This window comes from Prinia subflava, chromosome 12 (genome assembly GCF_021018805.1).
Source record: "Prinia subflava isolate CZ2003 ecotype Zambia chromosome 12, Cam_Psub_1.2, whole genome shotgun sequence".
NCBI lineage: Eukaryota > Metazoa > Chordata > Aves > Passeriformes > Cisticolidae > Prinia > Prinia subflava.
In genome coordinates this window covers 1,670,006-1,685,288 of record NC_086258.1, presented here as the reverse complement: position 1 = coordinate 1,685,288, position 15,283 = coordinate 1,670,006, and the positions used below count along the sequence as shown (strand labels likewise).

Below are 15,283 nucleotides of genomic sequence, written 5' to 3'. Positions count from 1 at the left end.
GTTTATTCAGGACACCAACAGACAAGGAAATAAAAAAATTAAGATTATACTTACGAGATGCTAGAGATTCCAGGAGATGCAGGGAAAAAGAGAGAGAAGAGGAATTCATTAGTGCTCAGCCCCAGCCAGCGTTCTGAGGGAATTCTCACTCCAGAAGGAATATTTCTCTTTAGGTGGAAGGAAATTGCTTTTTAAATTAAACATTTCTCAGCGGTGAGACTCCTCCTTGACTGAGCTCAATCCTCCCTGGGGCAGGGCTGACATGTCGCTTGGATGCACACTGAGCTCCACGCACACCCAGAGGATGTGCAGATGTACAAGAGCTGAGTGTGGCCTGTCAGGCTGCAGCACCACGAGCTCCTGGAGCAGGGAGAGCTGCTCCCACCATGACAAACACTGCTGAAGCTGCTCATGCTGTCTGCTCCATGAAGGGAGCGGGCACAGCAGGATGAAAACACCGGAGCAGAGGCCAAGGCACCTGGGGAGCTCCCTCAGCACCTTGGGGAGCTGCCCTGAACCTCTGGAGGTGTTTCTGTGTCACCTCTAGAGGCAGCACAGAAGCTCCAGAAATGCTAACAAAGGAGCCACATCAACCAGAGGAGTTGTGCTCCTCAAGGCTTCCCTCAGAGCACCATTCCCATGTTGGCTTCAAGCCCTGTAAGCTCTGCCATAGGCCATCATCCTGCAACAAAGCTGCCCAGAAAATATGAATTCAGACAGCAAAGGCTGTGTCCAAATGTGCTGATTTTGCACATGGTTTGTGGGTCAGATCAGAATTGTGAAATACCATTGACTGTTACCAGCCAATAGTTTTTAAATGTTTTTTTTCTGGGGGATGTGGCTACTCCCCTCAACTCCAGATCCAGCCCTCCCTGCATCAATCCTTCCAGGTCTGATCCAGCCTGGGTTATACCAAGAGAAATAATCAGCCTCTTTCTGGGATTTGAGAAGGAAAAAGTGCAAGAGAAAGAAGAAATGTCAGAGAAACAAGAGTACAAAAAGGACACCACATTAGACAAGAAGAAAACAGAGAGTGCTAGAGAACTGAGGGTGTCCCAGACATTGGAAGAAACACACAGGAAAAACGTGACAAGGCTGGAGAAGGGCCTTGGAAGGCACAACACAAAAACATCTCGTTTTCCTCACTGCTTGCCTTGGTTTTCCAGTCAGGTAGGAAATACTCAAAACCAGGAAGGCAGCACTCCCTGGCAAGCCAGGTACAACCTGGAGACAAGTCTTTCCTTACTCTGCTCAGCCCTTTGAGAGCTGCCTCCTCCCAAACACAGCACCCAGGAACCTGCATGGAGTGTGGAGAGAAAGGCTCCTCCTAACTCACACCCCTTTGTACTTTGCAGGGATTTTACTGACACTTCTTCCCATGTGAAGACCAGCACAGAGGAGAGGACTTCATACCAGAGGAAGGCACCTCTCTGGAGTGAGGGGTGCAGGGCAAGCCTGGAATAGCCTTCCCTTGGGAAGTGTGCAGCAGAAGCAGCTGGTGGAGGGTCTCAGCTGGTGATCCACAGCACCCTTGCTCTGCAGAGGCAGCCAGGCCACAGTGTCACAAACAAAATCAGGGAAGCAGAGAAGAGATGGGTAGCCCGAGGAGTTAAAGAAAGTAAAACCAAACAAATGAGAGCAGTAGGAAAGAACTAGTAAGTGGGACAAGAAAATTAACAAGAGACAAGTTTCTCTCTTTCTCTTCCCTGAACAGTGATGTCAAACACACAACTCCTGCTCCAGGGCTCTCAGTTTTGAGCACACTGGGACTCTGAGATACAGAACAAAAGCCACAGCAGTGGTTTCACTTACGCTTGCATAGTTGTAGTAGCAGTGTGAAAACTGAAGAGGTTCTCTTTTGGGAACCAGGTTCGTATGGGAACATCATCTGCAAGAGAGAGAGAGCAAAGCCTGAGCACCCAGCAGGCACAGACACCCTTCAGACAACCACATTTCCTTCCCAAGCTCTTTCTCTCAGGACTTTCCTTCAGCATCCTGCCCTGACTGAACAGGAGTTCAAGTCTTATCCTCCTAATAGAAATGCACACTGCCACTTGAGTGCTCTGTAAATTCATACTAAGCCTCTCTATCAGGCTACTAAGTGAAGAATAAAAACTCTATCTTAAGCATTGGAGATTAGAATAATCCAGGAATTACAGAAGTGACATTTGAACTAGGAAAAAAAAAAAACAGGGAAAAGAAACATTTAAAAGCATTTTCCTGTCTCTGCCTTTTCCTTTACACCAGTGATTTAAACTATCCCATTCCTCCACTTCTTTCTGATACAGCCCAGTAGAAGATGAAAAGCATTTACCTTCCACTCAGAACAGTAAGCCTGAAATATCCTCTTTTTTTCTGCCATGAAGTTTCAATAAACCCCTCTCACACCTGCTCCTGGTGACTTGGCCTTCAGGAGTTCCCCTGGTTTGGAAGTCAAAGCACCCATCAGCTCCACAACCCGCAGGTAACTGAGTTGGACACCTCTCTTTATAAACTGCCCTGCCCAAACCAATTGTGGGTTTTTCCCTAATTCCAAGGCATTAGAACACTGCATCACCTTCACTGAATGACCACTAAGACAAAAAGCAAAATAAGTCACCAATTACATGTGTGATGACCAGGAGGAGGAGCCTGCCCAAGCAGCAGCTCCTGCTGAGAACTCTGAGAATGGAGTCAGGCAGGAAGGGAATCAGAGGAGTGTTTAAATCCACTGCCACAACGCTTGTGAGATCTCAGTGGACTGGATTCCTGGGGTTGGGGGCTACCTGATTTTCATCTTTCACCCAATTTGTGGCTCCCTTGCCTAATGCCTTGCCCCATGTTGCTGATTGTATCTTGCCTCAATCATTCAAGTCTTCAGATCTAATAATATTTAATATTATGGCATTGTCAAGGTATTTTTAGATTCACTTTTGCTGGCCCAAGCCCAGTCAAACTCCACATGCCCACTGCAGGCATCATTACTACAGACCAGCTATCTTACCAAATGTTTTGTACAGATCATCGTATCCTAAAGATTATTCCCTGAAAGTACAGAAAGTGGCTGCAATTACAGAAGAAAAAATGCTAACTGCAGCTAGGGAGCCTTCCTTTGAAGTGCAGCTTCCAAGAAATCTATAGAAAGCTGTACCAGACTCTCCTTCTCAGCTCACAGTTTACGTCAAGACTTGTTTAAAGGCACTCCAAGGAGATATATATGTTAAATGAAACTGCATTCCAGTATGCTAAAGACTTCTGACGCAGTCCCAAAGTCTGCTCTCCTCCAAAACACAGAGACAGAAGCAAAGCAGAACAACTCAAGACTGTAAATGAATTACTTATTTGAAGCCTCCAACCCACAGAAGTGGCGAAGGGGAAGTTGTACAAATTCCTTTTTAGCCAAAAAATCTGTACAGGCTTCTCAGGGACTACTCATCTCAAAGGACTGACAATCTCTTAATGTGTTTTACAGCTTCTAAGCCACAGGCTTTGGTTCAAAGCAGACCACAACAGCTAATATCCTTAGGAGGCTTTGCTGCACCATTGCTGAGAGCTTTCTCTCCTTTTCTCACAGATTGGAGTTAACTTAGGAAAAATATCCCTGCCCTCCACACAGCACTCAAAGCAGAATAAAGGACTTGAGACCCTTCAGAGGGTAGAACATCAGCAGAGGAGCTCACAGATGGGGACTGGGCAGTACAGCTCACCTCCAGAGCTCTCTCACCGAATTAAAATTCAGATTATGGGTATGGCTGTTGTGCCAGGAGCAGGCAGCACATCCTTTCTGGCCAGGCAGAGCAGCTTGTTCTCCTTTCTTGTCACCATCAACTGTGAGGAAACAGTGGAGGAGCCAGAGGCCTGGTAAGATTGGAGGGACACCAGCACCACATGCAGCATCCCCAGCCACTTCCCACTGCACCCAAATCCAGCACCTCTGTCCATGAGTGGATGTGTCTGTACCAGATGCTGGGAGCAGCCCAGGAGAAGACAGCTTGTGCTTTCCTGGAATGGTGTCAGGCATCAGAAACTCAGCACCAAAATCCATATTCAGTGATGCCAATGGGGCCTGGCTGCCATAAGTGTTGGTTTGCAGCAGCAACTTGTCATGTAAATGCAAACAGAAGCAGCACAGTCAGGTGAAACCCTGGGGAAATCAGCTTCTCCTGCCTCCACTCCTCTCTGCTCCCTTTTCCCTGCCAGCCAGGCAGGAAGGACATGCCGTGGACTCTTGCAGCCTGTGGCACTTGTGCTGTTCAGTTCTGGGTTATCTCTGAGTGGCAGCACTTGGACAGAGAGTGCAAAGAAGACCAAGCTGAGGGAACTGTGCTTCCATGATGTGAGTGCTGGGATGGAATTTGTGTTTGGAGACACAGCCCTGCCTGTGCAGCCACACATGCCAGGACCCAGAGGCTTGAGATGAACACCCATGGGAGCTGCTGAAACATGGAATGCCATGGGGGCATCCACAGGTCCTGCACTGCCACTTTGTTCACATTTACGCAACTACTCTGATACATTTTCAGAAAGACAAATCTCCACTCCACATTGGTGACTGCCCCCAATGAAAATGGCTGCCTGCTTGAAAACAGATACTGAATTCCAAGGCCCAGCAACAGCATCTCCCTGCAGGAATTGCCAGCATACGTTTTCCAGCAAACACAGCTCCAGCTATGAGGAGTTAAACCCCTCCATTTATGATGTGGAGCTTTCCCTTGCTTCTGTATCAAGTAACTTCCTTCAGTCCCACAGTGCAAAGTGCAATTTTATTTGTCCAGATGTGCTGCTTTGGGCTGGGATAAAGTTCATTTTCTTCACAGGAGCTGGTATGGGGCACATGCAGTGTCTGATGTGAAGCCCAAGAAGTCCCAGGGAATAGAAGAACAATGCTTAAAATCAAGATTTCAGAGGGCTGCAGTTTTTCCACATATTCCATAATCAGCTATCATCTCATTACTGTTCTTCAGTTTAGGCCATATATTCTACAATGTAGGAACATAGTATCAGGTACCTAGGCATGAAAATATGGCCCAGGACCCAAACTTTCAGTGATTTTACCTGTAGTAAATATCACTGCATTATTTACCAGAAAACTATGAACCCCCAGGAATGCTGAACAGTTTGATCTCCACAGCCCTTATACACAGTTTCTTTACAAGAAGAAAACCCTGACTTTTCCTGGCCAGACTCTCTGCCCTAAATGCCTTGGTGTGTGTTTACAGAAAAAAAAAATCAGACAAATTAGGCCAGAATCTTTGCCAGCCACATACAGGCAAAGATGGACTGAACATCATGTGCTTTGTAATTCAAAGCACACAGACTGTGACATATATTTGATTAATCATTCAGTTTTTAATGACAGTTATATTTTTCTGTTTAATGTAATGGAATAACTACAATCTCTATTCCCTGAGAACACTGAGCAGGGAAGCAAGGTGGAAAGAAAGTCCAACACTATGTTATTTGCCTGTATTTGTGGGAAGCCCATGAGGTGGTACTACATGAGTGGCTTCCAGCCCTGCAAACAAGAATTTTGGGAACACAACAAAGTGCAGAACACCATAACCTGAGCACAAAGATTTCTCCTGCCCAGGAAGAAGCAAAGAGAGGATCCTGCTCTGAACTGCCTCTGGGATGAGCAGGATGCAAGGCTTTGACAGTCCTTCATCTTTTGCTCTTCTTCCACAGACAAGGAGCTCACTGAGCTGCATGAAGGAGTCATGAAAGGAGCATCATGAAGGAGTCAGGAAAGGAGCATCAGCATGACTGGGAGCTAGGATGAGCTGGCCTCCAGCTGAGCTCAGTGTCCTGGGGTGACAGGACATTTTCATGCTTTGTATCCCAATCCTGTGTTTCTGCTCCCATGTTCTCAGTTTGTTTTGTCTATAGTCGGGCCCCTCCCCCGGCTGCTTACTTTTGGCTTGCTTGCTGCTAGCTTAGGCTCACTTTGCTGGCTTTGCTCTCTTGCTTTTTGCTTGCTTTTTGCCATTTTTCTGCTTTTGTTTTTCCCCTTCTTTCCTTCCTCCCCTTCCCTGAAGACATCGGACCTGCTTCGGGCCCTGATTCGGGAACATCAAGGGATGCCCCCCCGGAGTCTGCACCTGAGAGAAGCTTTGGCACCTCCCCAGCAGAGACTGCTCACCCTCTCTTGGACTGGTGAAAACATTTGTTGTCATCTCGGACTGTTTTTCTTGTGTTGTGGAGTGTTTTTTTGTTGTTTCTTAATAAACAAGTTTTTTCCACTTTTCCTCTGAGGAAATTCCTCCCGAACTCGGTGGTGGGGGAGGGAGTTGTAGAGATTTTTTTCCCCTAATTTGTCCTAAACCAGGACACTCAGCTTATTGCAAACTCCTCCTTTGACAATCCTTTTCCAGGAATGCTGCCCCACAATACCAGAAGGGCCCAGGATCAAAACCCTGGCATGGCTTGAGATGGGTGTCACCTTCTGTGAGCACTCACTTACCAGACACTCGATCGACACTGTACATCCTCTCCAGCCTTTTCCTGTGCCACCCAGCCTCTCCAGGTGGGTGCTGCTCCAGCTCAATGGACTGCTGGGAAGGGGCAGCCAGCCTGGTGCAGTTGGGGCACTCCTTGGAGCCCTGGCGGCCGCCCGGCCAGGCCTTGCAGTGCCGGGTGCCGTGCGAGCCGCCGGCGCCGTGCGCGTGGTGCCCGTGGTGACACTCGTCATGGGCAGCCCCCTTCATCACCACCAGTTCCATGCTGTCGTTCTCGTGCTCCGACAGCATCGGCCTCTCTCCGGAGATGGTGTAGACTCGTGGCTTCGGGCCCTCGCTCGGCATCTTCTCCGCCTGCTCCTCGGTGAAGCTCCTCTCGAATTTGCCGTCCGAGATGACCGAGAGCCTGCGCTTGTTCTGCGCCACCTGCTGCATCTCAGGGGAGTCCTCCTGCCCGATGTAGGAGTCTGCGAGCAGGTGATCTGAAACAAAAGGCACATGTTCCTTAAAGCAAAGCCCCACAGACACTGGCAAATCCAGGAGGCTCTTTGCTACTGCTGTGTAGGGGAGACACATACAGGAGGGCCCTGCAGGAACTGTTCCAGATGAACGTGTGTCCATTGCCAGCTTCTAAACCTCCAGAGCAGGCACTGAAATGAGAGATACTTCTCACAGAGAGATTCAATATTTTAAGCATGTGTGGCCACCCAACAACTCTATAAGCAAACGCAGGTCTCATTGCACAGCCTGAAAATGCTGCCATGCAAGATGGCCCTGGTTCAGCTGCATGAGGGATATGGAGCTGGTCACAGTCTGCAGGACAAGGACCAGCACCACCTTCTCCAAGTGCCAAACTCTTGAGTGTTTAGCGCATTAAGTTCTTTCAGAACACTGGCAAAGGGACAAAACAACAAGGTTTGGGTTTGTTATTTTTTTTCCTCCTGATATTCTGCCAGGTGGTTTGACATGAAAGAAATGCAGCAAGACTTCAGCTGACATCTGCAGCACAGCACCTCGCTCCCGGCACGCCCTGGCCTCACAGATGGCCACGGCTCGGCCTGTGGGAGCTGCCCTGTAAGAAAACACAGCTGCTCCCTTTGCAGGGTAGCAAGATCCAAAGGAGAGAGGCCCATGAGTGCAACTATCTTTGGAGCCCACACACTGGATGAAGTGCCAGGAAATCTCAGCATTTCCATGGCAATTCCATGCATGAACCCAACAGTAGCTCCCACCCACCTGCTAATCCTTTTTCAAGTGGCTGTTAATTACCTCTTACACTTCCCTTCACATGGGAAGCAGCTCAGGGACTGGCAAAAAGGCTCAGCAGGGAATGCATTATTTATATGACTTCTACCCCAAAAATGAAATCATTAGTGTCCAGCACAGACAGAAGCACTTAAAACAGAGGCAGAAAGTAAACCCAGGCCTTTACTTCCGTAGATATTTAAGAAACACAATTACTTTAGCTACTGAGTCACGACCTGGAAGAACTTGTCCACAATTTGAAGGCTTGCGACCTTGCAACAGGCCATGAAGTGAAGGAGGAAGAGGAGAACAACTTCTGGGCAAGAGTGGTGGTAACACAGACCTTTCACTGCTGCCACATTCCGCTGCCTTTGAAGTGCTCCTGTGCCCCTCTGAGAGGAGCTCTCCCAGTCTGACTTGGTACACAGACAGCTTTTGAATCTGAAATCCATCCTGGAACATGCTCACATGGCCCAGGGCCTCCTCCCCTGCTCTGTTTGCCATCAGAACTGAGCTGGTACCAGTACAGGGTGTCACCCTTGTCTCATTTTTCTGAGATACAACTTCCTCTAGCACCACTAGGAAATAAATCGGTCTCTGGCCACTCTGCTCAAGAAGTGACTGTCAGGGCTGTTCAGGCTGACACAAGTCAGGTTTCCTTTCATTTGTCTCCTCTCCGTCTCCGGATACTGGAGCTGGCCAGGAGGAGACACTGTAGGAGTCCTGAAGAAAGAGCTGTGCCTTTTAAACCTCCAGCTGATGCTATTTTCTTTTGATGAAGTCAAAAATCCATGTCCAGGTGTAGTGAGGGGTAGTGCCCCTCAGATACTGCCCATGTAATGTCAAAGGCTAGCAGGGCTCTACTTTGCCCCATGGTCAGTGTGGACATCTGCACCTGCTCCAGGAGGAGCCTGATGGAGAACAGGGGCCATTCCAGTGGAAGAAGGTGCTCCACAGGCTGTCATCCCAAAGTCTGTACCCACCTGCAGGGCACAGGGTCACAGAACAGTGCAGAGAGTGGTCACAGGCCCCAGAGTCTCTCAAAACACGTGTCACCCGTCAAGGGACAGCAGGTCCCCTGCATCTGCTCTCCAGCAGCTCAGATCCTCCCCAGCTCCAGGATTAACTGTGCTCTAGAGTGGGCATGTCTTGGGAAAACACCACCAAACGACTCCCTAAGATCTGCCAAGATCTGTGCTTGCTAATAGTGCCAAACAAACCATTTTTAAAATTAAAAACAAAGGCCAGCTCTAAGTACTCGTCTCAACTTGTCAAATTTACTAATCTGTGTGGGCACAGTGACGCTACAGATTTCTTAAGACACCACAAAATCGTGGCTGACAGCTGCCCCTGTTCCTCCTGAAACTGATACTTGTATGGAAGATGCACAGCCCCCTCAGAGGGAACACACAGGAGTGTCACCCTCACTCACACACTGACAGCTCTGGAATTCAGAGATCCAGGAATTCCTGAGCCCTGGGACCTGTGGCTAAATGGAAAAATAAAGTCCCCAATGCATAATAGGCCTGAAAATGCTGATGATCACAAGAGCAAAGAGATCAATACCAGTCTCTGTTTTATAAGCACTGAGGTCTATTCAGCTCCATAAAATTTACAGACATTTCAGGGGGCCATGACTGGTTTTACATAAGACTCAATTTTCCACTGAATTCCTGGCATGACTGACCAGGTATATTTGACATAAACTACCTACCTGATCTAGCATGCAAAATGTGAGGATAACTCTTTCTTCCGACCTTACTGGTCTCCTCCTCAAGGTGTTTTCACTTGTACTTACGTAGGAGTTTTCATGATCTACACTACAAAGGGCTGCCAGCACACCAATGTGCTTTCTTTTTGTAAAACAATTGGATAATTCTTCATTTTCATTCAATTTAGCACCTTCAGTAATTACACACGGGAGAAGCAACTTCATATGCAAAGGGAATACAAAGCTTTATTCAAGACTAGTCGTTAATAAAGAATTTTTTTACAGAAAAATAATACTGTGGAAGGAATAGAGATTCAAACATCCATCATAATGAATTATTGGCCCGCAGAACAGAATCCACACCATTTCAGGAGTCTGTGCATTCACATACACATACACGAGGTCACACATGCCAGCAGCCCCAAGATGTGACCAGTGACCCTGGTCTGTGCTTGCAGTGAACAGGATTCAGGTGCCAAAGCACTGCACCTGTTGCCACAATGACATTTGAGGCTAATAGTTTGCTTCTGCTAGGAAAGAAGTCAGGCTGGTCCAGAAATCAGTGCTGGATTAGAGCTGAGGCACAGGGATGTTGGGTGAGGAGAACCAAGGGACACGAATGGGAGCTCAGCAATGACTGGAGCTGCCTTCTGGAGTCAGCTGCAGCAGGCTGCTGTTAACACCCTCCCCTCGAGCTGCTGCTCCCTTCTTTCCATTTTCACATCACTCTTGCCACCTCTCCCACTGCCAGCTGCTCCATGCACCTGCCACGGCAGCCCCGGGCAGCGTGACTGGGCAGCCTGGCACAGCTCCCTCCTCTCCAGCCACGCCAACTGAGCTGCCCTGGGAACGACTCTGCTCCCACACCTGCCCTCAGCAGCTAAACCTGTGTCTCACACAGCTGCAAAGATACTTAGGACCAGATGAATCAGGTTCCTCAGGTTCTTTTCACCTCGATTCTTGCTCTGCATGGATTTACTGTGCATGAGAGACTGAGCAGAAAAACGAAGGGTAGAAGACCAGCGTGCTTGATCTGTAGATCGTGTGTCCATTGCTACCAGAAACATCCAGGTGGTATTTCCATCATTTCCCTGCCTACCTGGGCCAAGTCCAGCAGGGTTTGACATCCAGTCCTGAGGGCCAAACCACTTCTTACCCCCCTCGTTATCTATTTGAACACACATCTTTTTGTCTTTTTGGCTTCACTTGCTCCTGACATTTCTTTCTTCACCTTCCATGCAGCACTGCCCAACACAGGGCACATGCATGACCAAAGACTGACAGCAGTGATCATCTATGCTGGGCAACTTGCAGTGTCTTGGGAAAAAAACAACCCACATTCTCAGTACACATAGTTTCCTGATAATTAGGCATTTATTAGTATTAGATACTTACAATAATTCCTTTCTCATTCAGTAACTCTAGCTTGAGCGCTCACTCTGACTTAGGGAACTGAGAAAGGACTTGCACATTTTCCTTTCACTGCCACCACATTTCTCCAGAGCAGGGAACACACTGGGATCAGCCCCAGCTGACTGATGCCCATCCACAACTGTGGAGCCTAACTCCTATCTGCTGCAGACTGCCTTGCGACCCTGTGGGATGAGAAGTTTATAAATCAAGGCAGAATATAGCCACAAGGCACAGACAGCAGCTCAAAATTTATTCCTGTATTTAGCAGCTAAACTGATGATTAAAGCACCTTAGATTTAAAGCCTCCGCTGCAGCGTCAGAGGCAAAGTGGCAAAGGGGAATCCAGATAAACTCTATTAATAGAACATCTGTCATCTAAGGAAAAAAAAAATTCAGAGACAGGTCTTTCTTCCCTGTTCCTCCTCAGCTGGAACTCTCTGGACTTGATGTTTATGACAATTATGTTCCAACTTTAAATCAAAGAACTGCTGTAGTCACTGAAGATGAATGGAAAGTTTTGGGGTGTACATGGCCTTGCTCACAGAAGTAGGAATGAATTAATGATGTTTTTACCTTGCACCAAGAGGACTACAAGTGATTCCCTCATTGAGGGGAGAAGAGAGGTGCTCTGGCCAGAGCCAAGGGCGCTGCAAAACCTACAACAACCATTGAAACAGCACAGCTGACAAGTTTCTCTTGCAATCTCAATTCCAAGACCTCCCACATGCCCATCACTGCCCCTCAGGTGTGCTGGAAGGTCCTGCTCTCCTCTGCTCCCTCTCAGAGATGTAATGCAGAGCTCCTCCCCATGCCAGCTCTGTTCTCCCACCAACGTGAGCCCCGGCACAGGACAGGCAGCCACCTCACTGGGCTCAGGGCTGAAATGTGATCAAGAAATAGTCATGGGAAAAAATGGGAATTTTGTTCAAGTTACTGAAGCATGAGGCAGAGAGATCAAAGTGGGAGATACAACAATAAAAAAAAGGTCACAGTGGCATTTCAGCCATGCAGTAGCTTCAGAGCCAAGTGAGTAGACAGAATCACAGAATAGCTGGGGTTGGAAGGGATCTCTGGAGATCATCCAGCCCACACCCCTGCCAAGGAAGGGTCACCTGAAGCAGGTGACACAGGAACATGTCCAGGTGGGTTTGGAATGTCTCCAGAGAGGGAGACTCCACACCCTCCCTGATCCAGAGCTCTTTTTACCTTCCTCATGCTGAGGTGGAACTTCTTGTGTTTCAGTTTCTGGCCATTGCTCCCTGTCCTGTCACTGGAACCACTGAACAGAGGCTGGCACCATTCTCTGACACCCCTTGGAGATATTTATGTGCACTAACCAGATCCTCTCTGAGACTCCTCTGCTCCAGACTAACCACACCCAGCTCCTGCAGTCTCTCCTCATGCGAGAGATGCTCCAGACCCCTCATCACCCTCTCCAGCAGCTCCTTGTCTTTTTTGAGCTGTGCACAAGGACCTGCACAGTGTTCACTGTGGGTCACCTGAGGCTGGCCCAGCCTCACCATGACTTTACTGGGCACCTGACCCCACTGCTCCCGAGGAGAGAATGTCACACGCCTCCTTGCAAAGCCACAGGCAACAGGCAAAGGCTGCTTCTGGAAGGGAGCTGCTCTGAGAAACCAGAAGGTCACCTAACTTTGACAAAATGGTTCCAATTAGTCTTCCCTGCTCAAATGGGCTTCGAAAACAAACAAACTCAAGATAGCATTGACCTGGCGTCTCAAAGGTGAGTGACCTTTTAGTCTGGCCTGTAACATTAATGTGAATAGATGAAATTGCTACTGTGAGACACGACCCAAAGGAGCAAGTGGCAGCTCCATCACCGGCCTCAGCATCTCCATGGCAACACCGTGACCTAAGTCTTTGTTCCCTTTATAAACCAACAGCATATTCCACAGCAAGTTTCAGGATACACCCACACCATCCTTGCACTGGCTGATGCTGGAAGCAGCCCGAAGCCCTCAGAGGTGAGATTTCACATCCCTGCTCTGAGTTCAGGCCACCTACAACTCCCTCCAGAGCATGGGCTCTTCCCAAAAAGGCTCCATCTACCTCATCAGCACAGGGATACACTGAGAGCAGGACCAGCTGCACTGCTGGGTCTACCCTGGGGACAGGACAAACATCCTTTAGAGACAAAGGCCAACATGGAGCTTACTCTGAATCAGGCTGGACTGGCAGCTCCACAATCTAAACCCACAAAATTGTTCCTCTCAGAGCACTGCACAGCTGCAGCTGTACTTGCTGGTAGCACAGAAAGCTCAGCTCACAGGTTACTCAGCCTGAAGCACCTGTGAAGCCTCACCTGGGGTTCCTCTAACCCCACACCTGTTTCTGGCAGCATCAGGAAGCTCCTCTGTGCCTGGCTGCTCCCTCCACACTCACAGCCAAAGCCCAGGCTTCAAACACAAGTGACTGATCCAGTGGTGGCTCCACATCCAGCACTGGCACAAACATGGTTTTGCTCCTGCCACCCTTCCCCACTGCCACTTGGCTTGCGGAAGCTCACAGGGGCCCTCTTCTCCTTACATACTCACATTGATGACTGAAACATCCTACAAGAAACAAAGGAAAGATATAAAGATGACATTTTTTGAGCTTTCCAGTTTCAGGTAACTGCCCCTTTGTTTTGTCCTGATGCAAACTAGTAGCCATGCTGGTTCAGCGGGAGCCATGGAGAATTTGGCTCAAGGCCTGCTAGGCAGCTCCTGCCCAAGACCCATCACCTCTGCAGCACCAAGAATACCTTATATTTGATCTCTTCCTCTCTCTTGCTTCCAGAGCCTTTCCTACACAGCTTGCCCAGGGCAGCCTGTCACAGCAGGCAGCCCAGTGCTGCATCCTACAGCCCCCCACTCCAGCAGCAGCAGCTGCCCTCCCAATAACCCCACTGAGCAAAACAGATGGAAAAAGTAACAGGAAAAAAACCCCACAGCTCCCTGCCAATCCCTGTGTCTGAATCCCAGCTCATCAGGATGAATCCCTGCTTCCCCAGACAGCAGGAAATTTCTCAAAGGCTCTGCTTGCTGTCCTTTTCAATGTCACTGCCCCATGCCCTGGTACCTTTTCCTCCCACAGTTCCAGAACATGGAGATAAAATCAAATGCATTATCTCAGTGTGGGGTCTCTGACACCTAAGCTGGAGAATGCCCAAAATTCCATGAGCTCTGTGACACTGGGTGATTACTTTTCCTATGCTTTGTTCTCTGCAGCCTTTTTATACTTCCCTCTCACAACATTTTAATCCCTTTCTGCATCTTTCTTCTAAGTCCATCCCAAAGGACATCCACTTCTACATCAAAAGGTACCAGAAAGCTACAAAAGTCAGCAAAGACTCTGGCCATAGCCTTGGAGCGGAGTGAATGCTGAACGTGGCAGAGTGCTCTTTGTGGGAACCTTCCCAGACCTTCAGCCTGCATGAATAAGCCAGCAATTAACAGAGGCAGGAAGAGAGCACGGGATGCATCACCACCCTGGCACCAGCTCCCTCAACACATCTGTATCCTGTCACTGCAGCAGAGTCCAACCCTCCCCTTCTAATTCCTCAAAATAGTTTAAAGATCAGGGGAAAAAAATCTGAGTGATCCCAAAGGGACAACCCCTCCATCCTCTGCATTCATACCCCATCACCAGGCAACTGCCCTGTTCCAAAAGTGAACCAAAGGGAAGAAAACTCTGTATTGTCATCATCTCTGACATAACCTCTGAGAAAGAGGAGAGGTAAATGCACTGTCCCAGTCACCTGGAAAAATCCTTTTCCAGAATAAGACACTGGAGAGTTACACAGGAATAGTCACACAACATTTCTGAGCCATGAAGTTCTTGTGCCTCCCAACAGGAAGAATCAGAAGTTGTAACCAACAAACGCTACCCTTCATCTTCCTTCTCTCCAGGTACAATCTGCAACACCTGCAAGCCTCTCTACCTCGTGCAGCTGTGCAACTCCACACACCCTGCCCCAGCAAAGCAAGCAGAGCAGGAACACACTGCACTTTTACTGAAAACAGAAGGTAAACACGGCCTGCACATAACTCAGCCCTTGGACGAGGCAGCTGGCCTGGCCTGCTGATCTACAATCCCTCTGCAGCTCTTCATTACCACTCCCCACTTTCTCCAAGACATTCTGCCACACATAAACACACAAGCTCTCCAGAGGAGCCACCACAAATAGAAGTTATGACTGAGAAGCAGCTCTTTGATCAGCTGTGGAATGGGAAGTTATGAGGGTTGCAAAAGCCATTATATCTTCTCCTTTCCTTGGAGTCAAGGGACTAAAAAGATACAATAGGTGAACTAAAATGGACAATCCTCAGAGAACAAAGTGCAGCAGAAGTGGAGCAAGTTGGGCCAGTGTCTGCACACCTGGCACCTCCCTCCACATCTCCATGGATCTCCTGGGGTTGCTGGGGATGTCAGAGCTTCTCCCCTCTGCAACAAGGAGCTGAACCAGCAGATAAACCAG

General features: G+C 48.5%; 1 protein-coding gene across 3 annotated transcripts in view; it reads right to left on the bottom strand.

Moving 5' to 3' along the window:
* The window catches only part of NSMF (NMDA receptor synaptonuclear signaling and neuronal migration factor), a 45,854-nt gene that overhangs the window by 18,628 nt on the left and 11,943 nt on the right, over positions 1-15,283 (bottom strand). For all 3 annotated transcript variants that reach the window (XM_063410145.1, XM_063410143.1, XM_063410144.1), the window contains 2 exons: positions 6,440-6,916; positions 1,813-1,888 (listed from right to left, as the gene is read on the bottom strand). In XM_063410145.1, the coding sequence (XP_063266215.1) occupies positions 1,813-1,888; positions 6,440-6,869 (506 nt within the window). In that variant the 5' untranslated portion in view covers positions 6,870-6,916. The remainder of the gene's footprint in view (positions 1-1,812; positions 1,889-6,439; positions 6,917-15,283) is intronic.